We start from the raw sequence: 22,676 nt of genomic DNA, 5'->3' as shown, positions 1-22,676 counted from the left end.
ATAGGGATGGGGAGATCACTGAGGCTGGGAACTTGCACACACTTTGGTTTAATGATTTTTGTTTTCTAATTCAAATAACGTATCAAATCTGTAATTAAAAAAGACAAATGTGGGCTTCCCTGGTGGGGCGGTGGTTGAGAGTCCGCCTGCCGATGCAGGGGACACGGGTTCGTGCCCCGGTCCGGGAGGATCCCACATGCTGCGGAGCGGCTGGGCCCGTGAGCCATGGCTGCTGGGCCTGCGCATCCGGAGCCTGTGCTCCGCAACGGGAGTGGCCACAACATTGAGAGGCCCGCAAAAAAAAAAAAAAAAAAAAGACAAATGTGTTCTACCACAGGGTATGGATTAGCTGCCCTAAGGAGGCTAATTATACCATGATACGCATTCACACCCATCAGAAATCAGGCCCTGCTGCTCCCTGGGGTTCTGCACTGGTGACCTAGCAGGGCTGGGCTGGGTCAGGATGCTGAACGGGACACAGAGCAGGTCACCAGGGGGGAAACACTCCCTCCTCCCCAGCTCTCAGCCTTGTCCGTGCCCCCATCGCTGTGTTTCTCACTCAGCAGTGTCCCTTGTTTTGTCTGAACAACCAGCCTGAGTTTAGGCCTAGGACTACATGTATTTCTCTCCTGTCATCAGCACCTCCCCAGAGTTTGGCACAAATCTCACTAAAAATACATTGAATAGGGCTTCCCTGGTGGCGCAGTGGTTGAGAGTCCCCCTGCCGATGCAGGGGACATGGGTTCGTGTCCCAGTCCGGGAGGATCCCACATGCCGCGGAGCGGCTGGGCCCGTGAGCCATGGCCGCTGAGCCTGCGCGTCCGGAGCCTGTGCTCTGCAACGGGAGAGGCCACAACAGTGAGAGGCCCGCGTACCGCAAAAACAAAACAAAACAAAACAAAAACATTGAATAAACACATGAACAAATACGGATAGTCCTCATTTTCATGATTCCCCCCCCGAATCCCTCCCTCCCTTAGAACCTGAAACTTAAAAACTTTATGGTAATGCTTTGCAAACTTTACTGTATATAGGTGTGACTTGATTTGAAAATACAGATTATACTAATGCTTATTGTGTACAGAAAAAAAAAATTGCATCTTACTGAGACTTTTCTAGACCATCTAATGTAACAGTACCAAGCCTCACTCCCCAGTGAAATTCAAACTTCATCCATTTACATCTTTACACTTACTAGTATCTGAATGGCTAATTTATTTACTTGTTAAAGCCTGCCCTCTGTAAAATGAAAGCATTTGGTTGTGGTACAATACACACTGAATAAATAAATGAGCTAATGGAAAAAAAAATACAGATTATACTAATGCTTATTGTGTAAAACTACAAAACAGATTAATTAGGTTAAGAAAGGATTTTTTTTTTCTACCAAAAGGAAAGGAAAACGTGCTTCCTGAAGGAGTTACTGGATTCCACAGAGCAGTATTTTCAGAGCTTTGAGGCAGGACCCTTCATGGGTGCTGCTTGCTCTGCTTTAACTCCTGGGCAGGGTGCTGATGAGGGAAGGGATTGCTGTGTACTCCCCTCCTACCCAGAGACCGGCTCTGTGTAAGGCAGGGTATTGGGAGGGCAGTGTGGTCAAGCCACAGAGCAACAAAGTCCTGTTACATGGTTGCTCAAGACAATGAGACTCCCACTTCCCCATGCTACACACTAAAGAGGGGTCAGGCAGTGATTGTTCCCAGAACAACTGAGGTTTGCCCATGGTGACAGCTACTTCCCACAAACAGCAGAAGGACCTTTCAAAACAGGTTCACTCCCTATAAAAGGATTTAATTGCCTCATAAGCAAGTCTCTACTGTTTCAAGTAACCACTTTCTGCTCACCATCTTCTATCCTCCCAACTCTTTTACCTTCTATGTCTTCACTGTTATTTGTATAATTTGTATTATTGTCTTTATTTATTTATTGTCTTTATCACGTGTCATGTATTCCCCCAGGTTTTCATTCTTGCAGTGGTTTTTTTGGTCTAAGTTGGATGTCCAACCCCTGATCTTTCCCACTATCTCTTACACTCCCTTCACCTTCACTCTCCTTCCAACCCAGATTGGTTTCCAATGGTCTATTAAGACAACTTCCCCTTTGCAAAGGCCCTCTAAAACTTGTCCTGATCTCCCTCCAAGTTGTTCTCAAAAGGTAAAACCCCAATCCAAGTTGAACCCAACTTCCCTGCAATTCAGAAGCAACTAATGTCTGCTGGAAAAAAAACCTATCGCATAACCAGGTTGACTGGTTTAAGTTTAAATTTATGATCCTCAAACTTACATGGGACTTAATATTGTTTAGCACGCCTGTGTTTTTGTGGGAAACTTGCTCTTCTATTCTCTGAAACAAGCTACGATCCCGGGGTTACATTTTCTCCCTCCCTGGTCTCCACTCTAGCCCCACTTGCAGCTGATAATCCTTCTTCACATCTCACTGGGAAAATAGAAGCCTGAATTAGTTTCCCGGGCTGCAATAACAAATTACCACAAACTGGGCTTAACACAACAGAAATCTATTCTCTCACAGTTCTGGAGGCTAGAATCCGAAATCAAGATGTTGGCTGGGCTGTGCTTCCTCTGAAGGCTCCAAAGAATCCTTCCTGGCCTCTTCCTAGCTTCTAGTGACTGATGGCAGTCCTTAGCCTTCCTGGACTTGTAGGCATCATTACAATCTACGCCTCCATTGCTATATTGTAAGCAGATAAGGTAGGGGATCCCTGGAGAAAGAAAACCAGGTATGGCTTGCTTTTTTTTTTTTTGGCCACACCATGTGGCATACGGGATCTTAGTTCCCCGACCAGGAATCGAACCCATGCCTGCTGCCCTGGGAGAGTCTTAACCACTGGACCGCCAGGGAAGTCCCATGACATGGCTTTCTTGACACGAGAGAAACCATTTTAGGCCTAAACCATTTTGAGATCCAGGCCTGGACACAATGCTTGCCCTTGAACAGGTTTCAGTAATTATGGTCTTAAGGGAACAAAAGAACAAACTGTCATTAGGCAAGAGAAGTAACAACAGCAAAGATAACAAATCAGTTGTAAAGACTCCCAGTTCTGTTTCAATGGTAAAGACTAGTCTGAAGCACTTACTTGAGCTGTTTTGCAGAATGTAAACCCCCCTCAGGTGCTCAACCACCAAATAAACTGGAACCTAAGGGATGATACTGTTGACCGTTTCTGAACCTCATGACTTCAATTAACTAAAGCTTGGGCTCTGTCAACTTTGCCCCAATTCTATGCTGACTTCTGCTCAAGGCCTTTCATGAATATGCACTTACCCTTAGCTTAAAACTTCCCCAATTTTGCTGTTTGGGGAGGCACTGCTTTGCGAAAGCTCTCCCGTGTTCTCCTTACTTGCTGCAGGTAATAAATCCTTCCTTCTCCCAGTCGATCTTTGGCTTGGTTGTATCTTTTGGCTCAATACCCAACCAAGAAACGAACGCAGTTTTCGGATAATAGCATCATCCTTCCTTTCTTTTTTAAAACATGTTATTTTTATTACAAAACAATACTAAACCACAATTAAATTTTTTTTTTTTTTTTTTTTTTTTTTGGTGGTACGCGGGCCTCTCACCGCCGTGGCCTGTCCCGTTTGCGGAGCACAGGCTCCGGACGCGCAGGCTCAGCGGCCATGGCTCACGGGCCCAGCTGCTCCGCGGCATGCGGGATCCTCCCGGACCGGGGCACGAACCCGTGTCCCCTGCATCGGCAGGCGGACTCTCAGCCACTGCGCCACCAGGGAAGCCCCACAATTAAAATTTAAAAGTTAAGGGAATTCCCTGGCGGTCCAATGGTTAGGATTCAGTGCTTTCATGGAGGGCGGGGCCCAGGTTCAATCCCTGTTCCAGGAACTAAGATCCCACAAGCCTCGTGGTGTGGCCAAAAATAAATAAAACTTAAAAGTTAAATTAAAAATAAAATTTTATTAATAATTTTTTACACAATAAAAAAAATTTACCCAGCAATCCCACCACTGGGTATATACCCAGAGATAAACATAATTCAAAAAGACACATGCACCCCAATGTTCATTGCAGCACTATCTACAATAGCCAGGACATGGAAGCAACCTAAGTGTCCATCAACAGATGAATGGATAAAGAAGATGTGGCACATATATACAGTGGAATATTACTCAGCCATAAAAAGGAACGAAATTGGGTCATTTGTAGAGACGTGGATGAACCTAGAGACTGTCATACAGAGTGAAGTAAGTCAGAAGGAGAAAAACAAATATTGTATATTAACACATATATGTGGAATCTAGAAAAATGGTACAGATGAACCGGTTTGCAAGGCAGAAACAGAGACAGAGTTGGAGAGAACAAACGTACTGACACCAAGGCTGGGGGAGGGGGGGAATGAACTGAACTGGGAGATAGGGATTGACATGTGCACACTAATACGTATAAAATAGATAACTAACAAGAACCTGCTGTATAAAAATAAATTGTTTTAAACAATTAAAAGAACAATTAAAATCCAAGAGAAAAATTGTCCCTCATCCCATCCCCTAATTAATTCATTTTTATTTGTCTGTGTTACTATCTACTCTTGATCCATGCACTTAACAGATTTTTGCACTTTCGTTGTAATACTATAAATAGAATTTTATGTTCATTTTAAGTTAATGTAATACTACATCTTTCCCCCACAATTCTTCTGCCCCCTCAACTTTCCTTTCCCACTTTCCCTGTACCTTCTACTGCATACTCTCTACAACCAGTGTCAGTGCCAACAGCACTGGGTCCTTCCTCAGCTTTCTCGACGCTCATTCAAAAATATCCCGCCACATTCACACAGAAATGGGATTCTCTTCTTGCTATCGATTTAAACATTTTTATACAGCTTTCTTTTTTCACTTAACAACACATCGTGGATTCTCTCTAGGTCAATAGGCAGAGATTCAATGCACGCTAGTTCGAGCTGTGTTAGTCTGGACAACGATCAACCGTGTTGCTCCCAGAACCCTTCCCCCTCCACACAAACGCTTTTTTTTTTTTTTTTTTTTTTTGGTACGCGGGCCTCTCACTGTTGTGGCCTCTCCCGTTGCGGAGCACAGGCTCCAGACGCGCAAGCTTAGCGGCCATGGCCCACGGCCCCAGCCGCTCCGCGGCATGTGGGATCTTCCCGGACCGGGGCACGAACCTGTGTCCCCTGCATTGGCAGGCGGACTCTCAACCACTGCGCCACCAGGGAAGCCCCCTATACATAACTTCTTTACCGTTCCTTTTACTTCTAGAAGATTCTCAGAAGAAAGATTGCTGGGTCAAAGCACATTAAACATTTTAATAAATATTCCGGGATTACTTTCCCAAAGGGCTCTCTATAACACTTCACATTTCCATCAGCAACGCTTGTGAGGGTCCCTGTGCCCCCCATGGCCTTTAATATTCCATCTTCACTCAGCAGGGGTGGGGAGAAACGGCTTTTCTTTTTAAAAGGATATACCCTTTCATGTTTAAAATAAGGGATTCACTGCCTGTACTGAAAAGAAGGCTAACACTGAAGCCTGTTTTCCAATTCGGCGTGACGTCCAGGGTTCGGCTTCCGCGACGCCGCCCGGCCATTTGCAGGTGGGCGTTCCCTGCCGCTCCGCCTAGCGCCGGGGGCAAAGGTGAGGGGTCCGCTAGTCGCGCTACTTGCCGACGCCCGGATTCTAAAGGGGCGGCGCGCGCTCCCGGGCGGCCCCACCCACCTCGTCCAGGCGAAGGCGCTTCGAGAACGCCGAGCGCGGCCCCCAAGGCTGTGGTGACTCTTATTCTTGCACCACTTTGAGGGACCCGGCGACGAATCCCCGGGACGCCGAAGAAGCGGCTGCAGACTTCCGACGGGGCGGGCGTGAGGCCTAGCGCCGCCGGGGGCGCTGGGGCCGGAAGGCACCGAGCCCCGCTCAGCTGAGGGCCGGGGGCGTGGCGAGGCCGGATTCTGTTTCCCCCCGGCCCTGAGGAGCTTTCGGTTTCATTTCCGGCCGGAGTCTCCACCTCGCGGGAACCGCCCACGCCCCTCCAGTCCCAGGCCCGACGGCCATGGCGCCAGCCGCTCTCCTCCGTGAGGTCACCCAGACACTGTGCGCGGCCGGGGGCGCTTTGGAGCTGGAGGAGCTGCGGCGCCGCTTGCGGCCGAGCGTCGGCGGGGACGTGCTGGAGCGGCTGTTGCGGGAGAGCGGGCGCTTGGCGGTGGCGCGGCGGGCGGCCGGCGCGGCGGCCGTCGAGCGTCTGGTGCTGGCCGTGTCGCCGCTCCGCGTGTGCGGCGCGTACCAGGGCCCGAAGCCAGGCTGCGTGGGGCTCTGCGCTCAGCTGCACCTCTGCAAGTTCTTGTTCTACGGCAAGTGCAAGTTCCTGAGGGACGGGTAAGGCACCGCGCCCCGGAGCCCGACGAGGGGAGGGGGCCTCTTCGCTCCCTGCCTGGTCGTGGCCTTTCGTAAATTCGGGGGCGACAGTGAGGTGGCTGTTCCCTGGCCTCTCCCCGGAATTCCCTTCCGCGAACATTTATCGAGCATTTACTGAATACCCGGAACTGTGCGCCGGACTCCGCGTCGAGCGGTGTCCTCTGGGCCCCTGCGGTCTCGGAGAGCGACTTAGAGCCCAGCAGGGGGTGGGACACCCTGGGAGTGGCAGTACCGGGGTGGGGCTGGGGAGCGCTGGCTGAGGGAAGAGGGAGGGAGCTCCAGAAGCAAAGGGGTTGCGGCTGACTTCTGCTTGGAGCTCCAGAGCGCCCCGGGCTCCGGAGCTGGCCGTGAGGGCCCACGCAGAGGCGGGCTCTGTGCCCAGCAGCCGAAGGACTCTTCTGAAACCTTTCTCATTTGCTTACAAGCCGGCAGTGGCTTCTGCTGCATTTCGAATAAAATGCAAGCTCCTTACCGTCGCCCCCCGTGTCCCTCAGGGAACTGGTCCCTGCCGGCCCTCCTTCCTGGTCCCCTCCCTTGATGCCCTTCTGGTCCTGGAACGCTCCCAGCCTTTGCTTATCTCGTGACCTCTGCTCTCCTGGACCGCCTTTCCTGGTTTGCCTGCTGTGTCGTTCCGGACTCGACTCAGGCATCACTTTTCTTCCTCTCCATCACATTGTTCTGTTCACTTTTCTCATAGCGCCCGTCATGGCCGCGCATCCCTTCAGTAGAACTGAAAACTCGGAGAGCAGGGGCCCCTCTGTCTTGGCCCTGGCTGGCCTTTCCCGGCCCTCAGCTCTGTGCCCTGCGCCTGGCAGGTGCTCAGTGAGATTTGTGGAGTGGATTAATGAGGTTAATGCTAAAGGATTCGGACCTTACCCTGAAGGTGATGGGGCCCGTCAAATGGCAGGCGAGTAGCCATCAGGTGTGCGTTTGAGGAAGAGATCTTAGTGGTGCGGGTGCGTATTTAGAGGAGGATGTGATGCAGACCTGTTTGGAAGCTAGTCCCGTTATTTAGAAGAAGTTTCTTTTCTTTTTTCTGTCGTAACATGGTAGACATTATTTGTTGCTCACATCAGGTCTAAGGGTAAGGTTTAATAGTCAGCATGGGGTAGGGACCTTGATGCGCGCAGTCATGTAGGGACCCAGGCTGGCGGACCTAGACTCTGCCCTCCTCAACCCATGGCTCCTAAGGCCATCTGGGTGTCAGGTTCCAAGGAGCAGGTGGAGGAGATGGAAGGTAGAGAGCTGGTGGGAGGTTTTTATGGGCCAGGTCTGGAATGGTAGCTATTTTCTGTCCATGGCACCTGCACCACAGGATGTCTCATGACTCTGCCTGGGTGCAGGGGGAGCTGGGAGATGTGGTCCCTGGGAAGCAGCTGCCCAGAAATACCCTGAAGAGGAAGGGACGTATGTGTGAGGAATTTGGGAGAGTTGGTGAGAGGGTGGTGACAGGATCCGAGAGGCGATGACTCATTTTTCTTTGTTAGTATTTCCCTTTCTTACTGTTGACAGCGTGAGAGGGTTTTGTTTCAAAGCATGCCCGGTGGGGGGGCGGGTAGCTATCCAGGTCTGAAGCTTGGGAGGATCGCCAGGGCCCTGAGATGCTAGTTTTGGGACTTGCTGGGCACTGTATGCCACGGCTGCAGCACCAGAAGTGGGTTTGATCCGGGTGGAGGCTGAGAGTGGAGCCCTGGGGCAGGCGGGCCTGCAGGGGTGGCTGGTGGATAGGCAGCACCTCCGGGCGGGCCGAAGGAGGGCACACCTGGAGAGGAAGGCAGACACAATAAATGGCGGCTGGAGGGACCTAATGACGGGGACCACTGGTGGGCCTTGTTAATGTCCGTAGTGGGTAAAATAAAGATGGCAGCCCTATTAGGCTAATTCCCAAAATTTGGGGTCAGATTTTATTTGTCTTGGAAATCTGGTATTTACTGACCTGATGATCCTGAGTTTTCTTCTTTTTTCCCCCTTCCTTGTGGTTTACGCAGGACAGTTTGTTGAACCTTCCTTCTCTGGCTGTTTCTGGGTTGCATAAGGGAGAGTGGGTGTGGTCAGCCGCACATTCTGTACTTTCCCTGCGAAGTTTCTTGTCTTCCTCAACCACAGGGTCAGCTGTCTCAGAAGTAGATCGCCAGTGCTGCTTTTGTTCATTGGTGACAGCTGGGGAGGGTCCCAGGTCCCCGATTCCATCCTGTGCTTAGGGGGCAGTAAGCACAGTGGTTCAGAGCCCAGCTCCAAGGCAAGCCTGCCTTGTCTCTACCCTGGCTGTGCTCCTTGCCCGCTGAGTGATCTTGGGCAAATTAGTTTTTATCTGAGCATCAGTTCCCTCATCTGCAAAATGGGATAGTATTACCCACCTTAGAGGCTTGTTGAGGACAGTATGAGTTAACTCACAAAACATTTAGGCAAACCCTGGTTTGTGGTAAATGCCCAATGAGTTTTAGTAGCCATCGTCATCATTGTAATGACCAAGCCCCTCTGCCTAGAATGTTCTTCCCTGCTCTCCGTGCCTGGTTCCTCAACCCTAAGTACTTGGCTCAGGTTTGATACCTTCCAGGCACCATCCCTTGATTGCGTCCCCACGTCTGTCAGGCTCAGGTGCCCCCTCTCTGCGCTGATGCATCCTGAGCATAGCTGGCCTTGCCCTTCCCACAGCATTTTAGAGTCATCTCAATGTCTCTGTCTCCACTAGAGAGAAGGAGAGGAGTTGGAGGACTCCGAGGTTTTCAGCCTGTGCAGTGGAGGAGGGAAGTTGCCCTTTACTAAGATGGGGGAGCCCATGGGAGGTGCAGGTTTGGGGGCGTAGATCCGGGGGTTCCGCTTTCTTTTGAGATGCTTATCATAGGTATGGCAGTGTCTTGAGTCAAGCACATGCTATTTACCTGACTCTTCTGGGTCCTGTTGACTCAGGTGATCATTTGAAGGCTTATCTTTGGATCACTGGGGCATGGTGCCAGTGCCTGGCTCACAGAGAGTGTTCAGGAGGGGCTTGTTGATCAAAAGAATGCAGGAGGGGAGCAGAAAAAAGGGCTGGGCCTCAGTAGTGGTGTGCACACGTGTGTGTGTGTGTGTACACACCTGTAACCATAAGCTGTCCACACTCACTTATTCAGCCAATGTTAAATGCCAGTAAGTGCCCAGAGACTGGCACGCTGTGACTCTGGGGGAATGGCCCCATCATTCTCATCAAAAACCTGCTGAGAGGTGCTGCCCTGGGCCTAGAACTTGCAAGGCACCATCTCTTCCTTTGTACATAAGCACTATGATTTTTCGTTGCATAGACATGCTGGTTTTCTCTGGTGCTTCTAAACAATGTCAGGAACTATTCCTGAAAATTTTTCTTAAAGATTGATTTTACCAGCTGTATTAGTTTGGCTTGGGTTGCCGTAACAAGGTACCACAGACTGGGTACCTTAACCAACAGAAACTTATTTTCTCACACTTCTCGAGGCTAGGAAGTCAGAGTTCAAGGTGTGTCAGCAGGTTGGTGTCTCCTGACACCAACCTTGGCTTGCAGATGCCTTCTTCTCCCTCTGTCTTTACATGGTCTTCCCTCTGTGTCCTGATCCCCTTTTCTTATAAGGACACCGGTCAGATTGGATTAGGCCCCCCAGTGAACTCATTTTAACTTAATCACCTTTTTGAAAGGCTCCAAATACAGTCACTTCTGAGGTACTGGGAGTTAGGACTTCAACATAAGGGTTTTGGGGAGACGTTTCAACTGTGACCCCAGCCCTGCTTCTTTGCAGGAAGGGCTGTAGGAACGGTCACAACTTGAGGTCTGATCACAACGTGCACGTGCTGAAAACTCACGGCGTGGACCACCTCAGCTACAGTGAGCTCTGCGTGCTCTTGTTACAGAACGACCCCTTGCTCTTGCCGGAGGTGAGTGCCAGGAGAGGGTGGGCCTGAGTGTAAGTGATGAGGGAGGGACCAGGAGGTGGGAGGACAGGGAGACATGGCGGAAGAGAGGCCAAGGGCCCCACTGTGATCGCTGGGGTGTGCCTGGACGGAGACCTGGACTGAACTCCTGGCTCTGCTGATTTTTAGCCCTGCCATCTTGTGCCAACCTTGCTCCCTCTTGAAGCCTCCTTTCCCTCTATGTCAGCTGGGCTGGTACCTCCTTGGCAGGGCTTCTGTGAGGTTGGGGGAGCCCGTTTGGCCAGTGGCTGCAGCCAGTTGTTACACAGAGCGGAGGGAGTGAGAGATTCCAGTTGGCCCCTCCCTGTCTAGCAGGACTTAGAAAAATGCAGGTACCACCAGACCCCGGAGGCCTGTGGGGAAGTTTTCTAAGGGGGTGGGTGTGAATTCTCATACTGCATTTCGGACAGTAACCACCCACTTGTTTTGAAGCTCACTGCAGTGGTCACGGACTAGCTCGAGTCCTAAGAGAAGCAGACACCAAGGTGGGATTGGAAGTGTGAGAGGTTTCTTGGGGAGGGAGCAGAAGAAGGTGGGGAAGCCTTCAGGTGGTGGTGGTGCTCTGACGTCTGCGGCAGGAGAAGGGGAAGGAAAGGGACGCGGTAGGAAGAGACCCTGACTGCAGTGCCGTCCTCAGGAAGCTTCTGCCCAGCCAGCGGAAAGTTCTGCGCTAAAGTCCCTGTTGGTTGGCACCCTGTGTCTCCCCGGAACGGCCTGCCTGGTCGTTGGCTGGGAGCAGCCCTTGGGAGCGCCCTCTGTGTAAAGAGGGCGGCTGCAAAGGGCAGCAGCCGGGCCGAGGGTTGCCTGTGCTCCGTGGCAGATGTGAGCGGTCGTCCTGTGGCCAGCACAGGTTCCGTGGGGTAGTCTGGCACTGCTGCTCGGGTGAGGCGGTAGGGGTTAGACGGGTAGACTTTAGTGACAGCGCCTCCTTATTACTCAGTGGAAACCGCCCATTTGAGAAGGGTGCTGCATAGCAGATGACTGGCACATAACAGTGTTTTCCTCTGCCTTTTGAAAACTAGTATAGATTTAATGCACCTAATCTTTATTGATAATCCATTGCAGACGAGGCACTGGAGGTAGGGAGGTGAAAGACCCCTTCTGCTCCTCCGGGGGCGCAGCTACTGGGTGGGACAGTAGCGGATGATATCTTGGGCGGATGATAGCAAGGTGCTGTTGTCGGTGCTTTAGCAGGAGTTGGTGCTCTGGTCTCGGTCTCGGGGGCACAGTTTGGGCACCGGGGAAGGTGCCCTGGAGCAGATGGTGCCTGCTCTGGGTGCTTTAGGGTGAGGGAAGGATGAAGGGGTGGGAAGAGGGGAGGCAGAGAGCGGGGAGCCTACCTGGTCAGGGCACAGTGTGTAAGTCGGCACGACCTGGACTTAGGGGGAGGGGAGAGAGAAATGCGAAGGTGGAGGCTCAGCCGTACAGCCTCCTGTGTTACAGGCAGGAGTTGGGGCGAGGTTGTGTTGGGAGGGTAGGCATTAACTTTTTGGAGTGATCACCTTGTTAGTGGTATGAGAACTGAATCAGCAGGTGACCGGCCTGGAATGTGCAGCCTCTGTCTCCTGGGGCGTGTGGGGTGCTTCAGGACACAGTGCCAGCACATGGGGGCTGTGACCAAAAGCGCGGATCCAGGGCGGCTTTCCTGCCAGGTCCGCTGCTCTCAGGCTAGCCCCCTTATCAGTCGACCATTTGGGGGCCACCACCATGAGTTGAGCGCCCACTGTGTTCCAGACATTGTATTAGTCACTTGGAATATTTCTTACTTAATTCTCACAATAGCCCAGCAATGTAGGTGGCATTATTCCCATTTGGGGCATTAAAAAACGGAATCTCAGAGCTGGTGAGTGGCCTGCCCAAGGTCAGACAGCTTGTAAGTGGCAGGATCAAGGTTAGGGCCCAGCTCCCTCTGAGCTTTTCCCTCGGGGCTTCCATTTCCAGAATGGACCCCCTGCTGACCTGGGCCTGGGTTCTGTAGCCCTCTGTTCAGTGTAATGCCTGTGAGTTGAGTGGGTGGGCCCTTGATGGTCTCTGGTTTAGTTCTCATCTCCAAGAACGTGGAATGTAGAGGAAAAGGAACAGTTGATTCATGTTCAAGCCCCACCTTACCAACAACCCAGTCCAGCAGGTACTGTATGTGCCAGGTGTGTTAGACAGCTGTGTGACCCAGGGCAAGCCTGTTAACTTCTCTGAGTCTCATTTTGCACTTGGGAAATGAAAGGGCTGTATTTGGCTTTCTTGAAGATACTTTAAACCCTCAGAGCCTCTTTGACCTAGAATTGGAGAAAAAAAGTGTTGGGAGAAACTGGGCCCTGGGTTAGAGAGAGTTGGTGAATCAGTGGGGGCAGGGGGTAGGTAGCGTGTAAGGTTTGTTAGTAGTGTAAGGTTTGCTGTGTGAGTTACATCGAAATGTTGTCTCATGTGAAGGGAGCAGCTCTGATCAGCTGGGTGTTCTTTGGATTTTCCCGGCGGAGGGGCTTGTTCTGAGCAGTCTGCTGTCCTCCCCGGGTCCCATTTACCAAGGGCATGTGCTAGCGGCATCCATCTAGAGGGAGGGGTGTTCTCAGAGCTGTGCGACCAGTGTCGCGATGGGATCGCGGCCTTGGCTAGGTCTCTGGAGGAACCTCTTCCTCTAGTAGGAAGTAGTAGTAGGCTCAGTAAGGAGGTGGTGTTGTGTGAGGCCTTTCTAAGCTGCTGTCGTTTTCCCTTCTCTGTTAACAGATCTGCCTTCATTACAACAAAGGACATGGACCCTACGGCTCTTGTTCCTTTAAAAAGCAATGTGTCAAACTCCACATCTGCCAGTATTTTTCACAGGGTGAATGCAAGTTTGGCACTGGCTGTAAGAGATCCCATGATTTCTCTAATTCTGAGAACCTGGAAAAACTGGAGAAGTTGGGCATGAAGTCAGAGCTGGTGAGCAGGCTGCCTTCCATTTACAGAAATGCTCATGACATCAAGAATGAGAGCTCTCCCTCCGTCAGAGTGCCGCCTCCCCCCTCTTATTCACAGGGGACTTCCGGTAAGGCTCTGGGCTGGGGCTCCTGGATGCCAGCTGACCGCTAAATGGCATGTGTGACTTTGGGCAAGTCTGTGCTGCTTCTAGTAAAATGAAGTTGGCCATCCCCTCCTAGCCAGTGGGGACTGTGAAGATGAATTGAAATCAGAGCTGTGAACGAGCAAGACATTCTAAACAAATGCCGACTGGTGTCGAGGGTGGGTGAATTCTCTCTGGGCCTCATCTGCACAGAGATGGGAGATGCTGCTTCTCCCTATCCAGTCTTCCCTCTGCCCCCCTGGAGAGCTTGTTTTCCGGTGAGGGACCCCAGAGTTAATGCCGTGCTGTACAACTCTGGGGCCATCCTTTGCACTGCATTCTGTTTAGATATTTTTTTTAATGAGTGAATGAAGCATATTTTATTTACTTAGTTATTTTTGAATGAAGCATATTTTCATCTCAGCTCTCTTCTTGACATGAATGGATCTTTTTCGTCACTGCGGATTGACTTAGTTCACCGCTCGTCTCTAGACGGTGCGGACCACAGCAGGCACTGAGACATTTGTTGAATGGATGAATCTGTCAGGACACTTGTAAAAAAATTTTTTTTGAGAAATATCAGGCTTAGTGACAGGCAAATGGGGGAATTTTGAGCAGAGATTGTTTATTTAATAAGCATTTCTTGAGTACCTGTTGGTTGGGACGTGAATACCATGGTCCCTCAGGGAGGCTGTGATGCCTTGGTGTCCTTTGGATTTTCACAGTATCTGCTGTTGGCTGGCCATTCTGATGATCCATTTTCTCATTCAACAAATTTGAGTCCTGGCCATGTGCTGGCCACCATCCTGGGCCCTGGTTATACCTTGGTGACTGTGAGCCGTGGCTCCCCCCCCCCCCCCCCCCGCAACTTGTTAGCCGTAGTGATAATCTAGGATTTTTAATAGAACGCTTACTAAAATACCAGTGCCAGGATGACCAGCAAACAAACATCACTCTAATCTTACCTGATTTTTATATTTGAAAGTTGTCCTTGTTATATGGTTTTTCTTTACATTTTCTTCAATTATTTTTGGTTAGTTTCTTTCAACAGTAAGAAGCCTAGAAGCAAACAGGTTTTGCTTTAAATAGTTTGTTAAAAGTGTCAATTGGATTATGGCCTTGTTAGAAAGGGAGGGGAGGATACCTGCGCCTGGGGGGAGAGGGAGGCCAGCTCTAAGGCTCCACAGGTGTGGGTTTTAAGGTGCAGCCTGTGGCTGTCTGAGGGGCCTATAAAACAAGGGAAGATGAATAACAAGATAGGGAGGGTTTGCTAATGAGTTTTATATGCTTATATGGTGGCAGTTGGGGCCCACCGAAATGTAATTATTAGGTAATGGCTCATTTGAAGCACTTCTAGTAAAGGTAAACTTTGAGAGCACTTGCACGCTCTTGTTATATTACAATATTTTTAAAGAATTATTTATTTTTATTTATTTTTGGCTGCGTTGGGTCTTCATTGCCGTGTGTGAGCTTCTCATTACGGTGGCTTCTCTTGTTGCGGAGCACGGGCTCTAGGCACGCGGGCTTCAGTAGTTGTGGCTTGCGGGCCCTGGAGCACAGGCTCCGTAGTCGTGGCGCATGGGCTTAGTTGCTCCGCGGCATGTGGGATCTTCCCGGACCAGGGCTCGAGCCCGTGTCCCCCACATTGGCAGGCAGATTCTTAACCACTGCGCCACCAGGGAAGTCCCTACAATTTTTATAATTAACCTAAATCAGGTTTCATTTTGAATGGTGGGCTTTCTGTTTATTGTTATTTTTTTCTTGGTAGTGGCACCCGATTCTAATAGTTCATTGACAAATGTTTGCTTTTGCAATCAAATCAACTTTATAAAATGCAGCCTTCACTTGCTCTCTGGGCTCATCACATCCGTAGATACAGAAGGAAAATGTGTTGGTTAGTGGTTCCCCCCTATTAAAAACGTGTCCCAGGTTCCACTGTTGAAGGCTTCTGATTGAGTCACTCTGAGGTAGAGCCAGGCACTTCTGTTTTTAAATAGGTCTCCTAGTGAATTGGGTGCACAGCCAGAGTTGAGAAAAGACTCGCCCCCAGCCCCCAACCATGACGTCCTGGATTTGGCAAGCAGCCCTGTGACCTTGGGCTCCCTGATGCCTCCCTAAAAAGCAGAGGGCCCACCTGTGTGTCTGAGGGTGCTTTCATCCAGAACTTTATAAGATTTTGTGAGGTTACCTTGCCCACTTTTGCCTCATGCAGGGGGATGAATGAATCCTTTTTTCTCTCCTTTGTACCTTGAACTACCCCAACCCCATGTCAGAAGCATCGGTGATACATCTTTGCAGTGTTTCTTTGTAGAAAGAAGAGATGCAGACTCTGTGTCCCCAGACACTGCCAACCAAGAGGAGAGTGATGAGATTTGCTTGTTCCATATCTGGAAACGTTGTACCTTTCAAGGTGAGTCAGGGGAAACCCCTTCATCCACTTGTGGGCGGGATAACTGCTTCTGCTTCCCAGAGCTCTGCTCTGACACCACCCCTCGAGGTTCTCTCCACCCCTGTCCAGAGAGGGTCACGCCATCTTAATTGTGAGCTGGTGGCACTTCAGTGATTTTGTTGAGGAGTTGAGGGTGGTGGGAGTTACTTGAGTTTCTCAAAATCAAACTGTAGATGGGGAGCATGACTGTTTGGTTCATGCAGCAAATGAGTGTCAAGTGTTGCCCCTTGGTCAACGTAGCGTGAGGTCAGAGACCTGCAGAGGCACTCGGATGCCCAGTCTAGTGTCCCTTACGGAGGGAGGTTGTAGCCTCAGAGATACCTTAGAACCTAGGTACGCCCTCCCTCAGGAGGAGACACCTGTGTTCACTCTTGGGGGATGAGTATTTATTTAAGTTCGGGGTTTCTCTCCACATTCTCTCTTTTATCAGAAGTAGCAAATCTTGATGTGGGTGTGGGTGTGGGTGTGAGACTGTATTTTCACTAAACCTTTGTTCTTGCTGCTGTCCTGGGCTTTGACTGAAGAAAGATTCCTTCTCAAATTTGGTGACTCTGCTTAAAAAAAAACCAAAAACCAAAAAACAAAACTTCCTGTTTTGTTTTCAGTCTTTAAAAACCACCCAAGCAATTCATGAATACTTTCACTTTGTAAAAGAGTGAAATGATACAGAGTAAAACCTGAAGTCTTCCTTCAGCCTTCTCTGAAGGTAAACACGTGACGTGTGGTCATATTTGTTTCACATATTTTTCAACAGATGGGAACATGCACATTATATAACCTCCTTCTTTTACTTAATGGTGTGTCCTTGAGATTTTTTCTACCATTAGTATGTATGTGTATGTCTACCAGGATTTTAAAAACAACTGTGTAGTATTTGATTAGAGTGATTTTTTTTTCCCTTGAGCATCTGAGTACACATGTGTATTTCCATAGATAGATTCCTGGAAATGGAATACTAGGTCAAGGAATATGTGCTGTATATACACACACACATATGTGTGTGTGTGTGTGTGTGTGTATAGTCTTAAAAATAAACATTATTAGTTATAATTTACATACAATAAAATGCACCCATTTTAAGTATACCCCTTGAGTTTTGGTAAGTATGTTTGCCCCCGTAACTATCACTATAATCTAGATACGGAACAGTTCTCTCATTCCAAAAATTCCCCTTATGCCCCTATACAGTCGATCCTCACCCCCCAGTTTCCCGACCCAAGGCAATCCTGATCTACTTTCTGTTGATGTAGAGTAGATGTGTGTTTTCCAGAATTTTATATAAATGTAATCATACAGCATGTATTCTCCTGTTTCATGGATTAACTACAAGTTGTTTATCCATTTATATGTTGATGAACATTTGGGTTTCCAGTTTTTGGCTTTTATAAATAAAAAATAGTACATGAATACTATCAGTATTCATGTACAAGTTTTTATGTGGATGTATGTCTTCCTCTCTTGGCTAAAGACCTAGAAGTGGAATGTCTGATCATATGATAAATGTGTGTTTAACATTATGAGATAACAGCCAGACTGTCTTCCAAAGTGGATGTATTTTGCCTTCCCACCAGCTGTGTGAGCGTTTTGGTTGCTCTGCATCCTTGTCAACACTTGGTATTGTCAGTCCTATAAATTTTAGCCATCCTGGCAAATGAGTAATATCTCATTGTGGCTTTCATTTGCATTTCCCTGATGAGTAATGATATTTAACATTTATTTTCATGTGCCTATTGGCCATTTGTATATCTTCTGTGAAGTATCTGTTTAAATCTTTTGCCTATTTTACAGGCAGATAACAGTTTTGTTAAGATATTAAGTATATTTCATATAGTATACAATTCACCCATTTAATAGTTTTTAATATAGTCAGAGTTGTGCAACCATCATCATGGTCAATATTAGAACATTTTCATCACCTCCAAAGAAATCCATAATCATTAGCAGTCACTACCGATTCTTTCCTCCCCCCAGCTCCTGGCATTTACATTATGTCTCTGGGTTTGCCCGGATATTTCATATAAATGGAATCATACAACGTGTGGTCTTCTGTGACTGTTTGGCCCATTTTTTTATTGGGTTGTTTGATCTCTTATTATTGACTTCTAGTAGTTTTGAATATTCTTTATTCATGTCTTTGTCAGATAATAGGTATTGAAAATATATTCTCCCAGTCTGTGTCTTTCATGTTCATTTTTTTTTTTTTTTTTTTTTTGCTTCTCTTGATAGTTTAATGTTATATTTGCAGCATAAATAAGGCACAATATATGTCAGGGCAAGGGACGGGGGAGAAGGCATGGCTGGGGGATAACTGCTATGTGGCAAGGGGGAAGGAGGAGGGACGGTCAGGGAGAATAGAGCGAAGCCTCTGCCTCAGCCCCGTCCCAGGAGACTGTGAGAGCCTGCTCACAGGGATCATGCTGAAGTGCGTGGAGGGGAAAGGGAGAAGACAATTTCATAACAAAACAGCCTGTAGCACTGCATCCTCCCACCTGTCAAAGTCCACCACTGGGGACTGGGGAAACCCAGACCCAGAGTCAAGTTCCTTGATGACATGGAGAGGTGTTGCTACATGTCAAGATATACAGATGAACAGAGATAAAACCATAGGTACACACAGCTTTTCAACAGATACCATGTCAGGAGGCTGTAGCCTCCACTGTTGGGGCTGAAGGCTCATCTTCCTGCCTGAAAGGTGTGTGTTGGGGGTGGGGTGAGTGGGAGAACAGGACAGCCGGTCCTTCCTGTAACAAAGAACATGGAGTGACCAGTCTGCAAGGGAATATGGGACAACTCCTGTCCAGACCCACGCAGGACAGGTTTTAGGAGTAAGCAGAGGAAGACAAACCTAGATTCTGAGATGAGTGACATTGTTGTTGTTTTAATGGGAGTGGAGGGAGGGACTGGAGGAAATGGAAAAACATGCTAGTGCTAAGGCAGAGGATGGTACTTAAAATATCCTTGATACCCTGTAAGAATTTCCCAGCTTGCCCCTAAGGCAATGGTTCTCAAACTTTAGTGTGTGTTAGAATCACTTTGAGTGCTTGTTAGAGCCCATCCCCAGAGTTTCTGATTCAGTATGTCTGGGATGGGGCCTGAATGTGCATTTCTAACAAGTTCCCAGATGATGGTCCTGCTGGTCCTGGACTACATTCTGAGAACCACTGCCCTAAGGGAAGGTCAATGAAACTAGTGCTCAAAGCCATTTCTTACAGCTAAATCCTCACTCACCAGTAGTTAATGCTGATGAGATAGCTCTGTGCTACCAGCCCCCATTAAAAAGAGAAACCCTAGCAGCTACAATACAAACCTGCATCTACAAAGGATGTAAGCTGCCTTAAGCTGCCCTACTCTCCCCAGCCTTTTCTCATTCCAGGGAAGAACTTTACCCCAAAGAGACACGAATGAACTGGTATGGAGGGTGGGAATGTTGGCTAGCAACCACCTACACTCATCCCCGCTGGGTCACCACCCTGGGATGGTGAGGATTTATGTCTGTGTGCACCTGCATGTGTGCAAACAGAAACAGAGATCAGTCTGTACTATGAAGGGAATGATTAGGGTTGTGGGAGGCTGAAGTAGGATGGGGGGCCTCTAATCTGCCTTAGGATCCTCACCTGTCCTGCTGTTCCCTCCACCCCAGTCAAACAAAAGTCTAAAGAAAGCAGAAAGAGCATATCAACAAAGGCATATGTGATATAGCTAGGAGGACTGGATTCTAAACAGACTGGTTATGACATTAAAAAAAAAGTGTACATTTCCTTCCTGTGTATACAATGTACAATATTAATGAAAAATAATGATTTGGGGATGGGAAGGAAAGAAAAGGGAGCTTTGTGGGGAAGAGCTGTCTTAGGGCTAGCACCTTTAAAGGAGCCTCTCAGTGTGAGCAAACAGGGGGGACTTAGGAACCAGAGGAGGAATATTTTGGTGTCTGCTTGGTGGTTCAGGCTATAGATGGGGTGTGGTTAGGGTTAAGCACCCTGTCTACCAGGATGAGTGGTGCTGGAGGGCAGTAAGTCAGCCAAGGAACTGGAACAACAGAACAGGCACAGGGAAGGCAGCAAAATGAGGTTCAATTAGGCCATCTCCTCTTTTACTGCCACCGAGAGTGTATATAGTCCAGGACTTGGGGCCAAGGACTATTACTGACTTCTAGTAGTTTTGAATATTCTTTATTCATGTCTTTGTCAGATAATAGGTACTGAAAATATATTCTCCCAGTCTGTGTCTTTCATGTTCATTTTTTTTTTACAGTATCTTTGGAAGAATATGTTTTATGTTGATGTCCATTTTAATATATTTTTTAATAGTTTGTGTTTTTTGTGTCCTAAAAATCTTTGTCTCTTCCAGGCCCAGGAAAATGTCTCTCCTATGTTTTTTTTTTTTTTTTTTCCCAGAAGTTTATAGGCTTAGCTTTTATGTTTAGGTCTGGTTGTTTCTCTTGATCTGTTTTCTCCAAAAATTATTTCCTTATGGGTTGATTCTTCTGTGTGGGTTAGCTGCCTGTCTGTTATTTTTCCTCGTGTGTTGGGTGGCTCTTGGTTGTGTGCCCATGTTGGTAATCAAATCCCTGTGCCTACTGGGGGAGGCCGATTCTGATTCCAGGCTTAATGGGGAAGAGGCGGTAAGTCTTGCTTGGTTGGTTGCGGGGGCTGCTAGCGTATGTTCGAAGGTCATGGCGGGGGCTTTGATGGCTTTCTCGCATGCTTCTCCAGCCCCTATATCCACACCCACGTGTTCCATGGCACAAAGAACAAAGTTCCTGGGCACAAGCAAGGCACTGATGGGGCACTTGCTCCACTGGGTCCTGATTCCTCTCAGGGCTCTTGTCCGGGTGTCTTTCTTGCTCCTTGTTACATCTGACTCTGAGTTTGTGAAGCCCCCAGCTCCTTCCTACTTCTGGGGTGGCTCTCTTCTGCATATTCTGCATGTATTTTTCCTCTCTTTGTTGGTTTGGTTCTTACTGCTTCATATTTTTAGGAATTCTTTAGTAATTCTGGTCTTTTGATGGTACTTCCATTTTCCAGTGCTTTTGGATTTCTTCTTCTCTGTGGTCTGTCATTTCAAGGGAAGTAGGGAGAAAGGGGATGTGGATGTGGGTACTTTGCCAATTTGATTTGGTTTCTGTGACTAACCTTCTAGAAAACCTAGACTTGGGAATGCAACAGTGAGGTGGGGAACATTGGAAGAAGGGAGGGACACTGAGAGAGGGAACAGAAGGACCAGGAAAGATGTAGCAGAGAAGGGGCTTTACACACCCAGCGCGGAGCTAGGACTCTGCTGTTGCCGTCTTCACGGCTGCGGTGGCCTGAGTGGCATCCTCCTCCTCAGGGCACCTTGCGGCTTGTGAGCAGCATGGGCTCCACGCTCAGGTCGGAGTAAGAGCTAGAAGCCTCAGGCCTCACAGTGCCTTCCCCTGGCCCCTATGTCCTTCCCAAGGAAGTGTCAGCCTGGAGAGGGGTGGGTGGTGCTCCTACCCTGACAGGTGCCTTCTTAAGGGGAGAGCCTTTCTTCAGGTTGTCCGGGAGTCACCTGTGCTGGACTGTATAGATGAGTGACTGAACACTCGTTCCTCCTCATTTCCCTTCGTGCCCCTTAGGAGGAAACAAGAAATCTTATTTGGTCGGGACCTCTGGACCACAGCTGTGACCGTATCTATTCAGGTCGAGCCCCTGGTTATCACTTTATTGTCCACAACCCTGGTCAGGAGTCTAAGAGGACTCCGTTTGGCCTGGTGTGAGCCATCCCTGCCCTAACTCTGGACAGGTCAGGACATCCTGACTCCCCAGTGGGGCTGTTGCCAGCCTGGTTGAACTTGGCAGAGATTTTCTTGGTTGGGGTCCCTCCTCCTGTTCTCTAGAAGCCCTGTCGGCCTGGCCCCAGGCCTGGTCTTTGAGAAGCCCAGGCCGTCTCCCCACTTCCTCCCTGGTCCCTGCCACCCCATTGCTCCCTGGTGGAGTCTCTGGGAAAGAAGTGGCATTAAGACTTGCCTGAAAGACTGCGTACGATGTTAGAAAATTTTAATTTTTTTCAGGTGTCAAGTTAGCCATGCTTCACTGTTATTATTTTGCAAGATGAATTCAAAATGTACAAAAGACAGTCAGTAAGAAATGTCTTCATCACAACCCTTTTCCCCAGCATCCAGATTCCCTTCAGAAACAGTCATTATTATTAGTTCCTTGAGTATTTTTCCATCAAGATTTTATACAAGCACAAGTGTGTATGTTTAGTCTTTCTCTTTACACAGGTGCACTCTATGAACGCTCTTTTGTATCTTTTTTTCACTTAACTAGATGTTTAATTTTTTGGACTATATATTTTTGTGGTTCAAAATTCAAAACAAATCTCTCCTCATAACTTTGTGCTGCGCCACCCAGTCCTCCGCCCACCCCGCAGCAAGTAATAATGTGTGCATATATGTGTATTTAGTCCGAGTATCACTAATCTTATTTTTTCTATTCTTTTACCCAAATAGAGGCATTCCACACCTGTGTATCTTTCTACCTAATAGTATAAATCCTGCAGGTGTCAGTGTGAAGATTCCCATTGCTCTTCTTTCCTGTCTCTCTTTCCTCTCACAACATTCCTCCGTCAGGATGTACCAGAACCTCACAGTCTGTTGAAAGGTAGAGGGAGGGTGCGGGCAGCGTTCCAGGTGAGTGGCTGGCATGAGCCAAGGCAAGGCGGTCAGGAGGCGCTAGGAGGTCCAGGCCCCAAGAGCACACGGAAGGCATGGGGGAGTAGTTGGATGGAAACCGTAGACCCGGGCTGTGTGTATAATGCCTTCGGTGGGTGGGTTGTGTTGAGGAGGGGTGAGTAACGTAGCAGCCAGAAAGATCAAGGTGGGCTGAAACCACACTGCTGACCCACCTGC

The 22,676-nt window shown here is 48.7% G+C and overlaps 1 protein-coding gene across 1 annotated transcript in view; it reads left to right on the top strand.

Annotated features, from left to right (window-relative positions):
- The first annotated feature begins 5,679 nt into the window (after positions 1 to 5,679).
- The window catches only part of PARP12 (poly(ADP-ribose) polymerase family member 12), a 47,697-nt gene continuing 30,700 nt past the window's right edge, over positions 5,680 to 22,676 (top strand). Inside the window, exons 1-4 of the mRNA XM_060107867.1 lie at positions 5,680 to 6,356; positions 10,145 to 10,280; positions 13,038 to 13,338; positions 15,665 to 15,763. Coding sequence (XP_059963850.1) covers positions 6,034 to 6,356; positions 10,145 to 10,280; positions 13,038 to 13,338; positions 15,665 to 15,763 — 859 coding nt within the window. The 5' untranslated portion in view covers positions 5,680 to 6,033. The remainder of the gene's footprint in view (positions 6,357 to 10,144; positions 10,281 to 13,037; positions 13,339 to 15,664; positions 15,764 to 22,676) is intronic.

The sequence above is a fragment of the Mesoplodon densirostris genome, chromosome 9, assembly GCF_025265405.1.
Source record: "Mesoplodon densirostris isolate mMesDen1 chromosome 9, mMesDen1 primary haplotype, whole genome shotgun sequence".
NCBI classification, from domain to species: domain Eukaryota; kingdom Metazoa; phylum Chordata; class Mammalia; order Artiodactyla; family Ziphiidae; genus Mesoplodon; species Mesoplodon densirostris.
The sequence above is the reverse complement of the archived record's forward strand: the minus strand, read 5'-3'. Positions and strand labels throughout refer to the sequence as shown.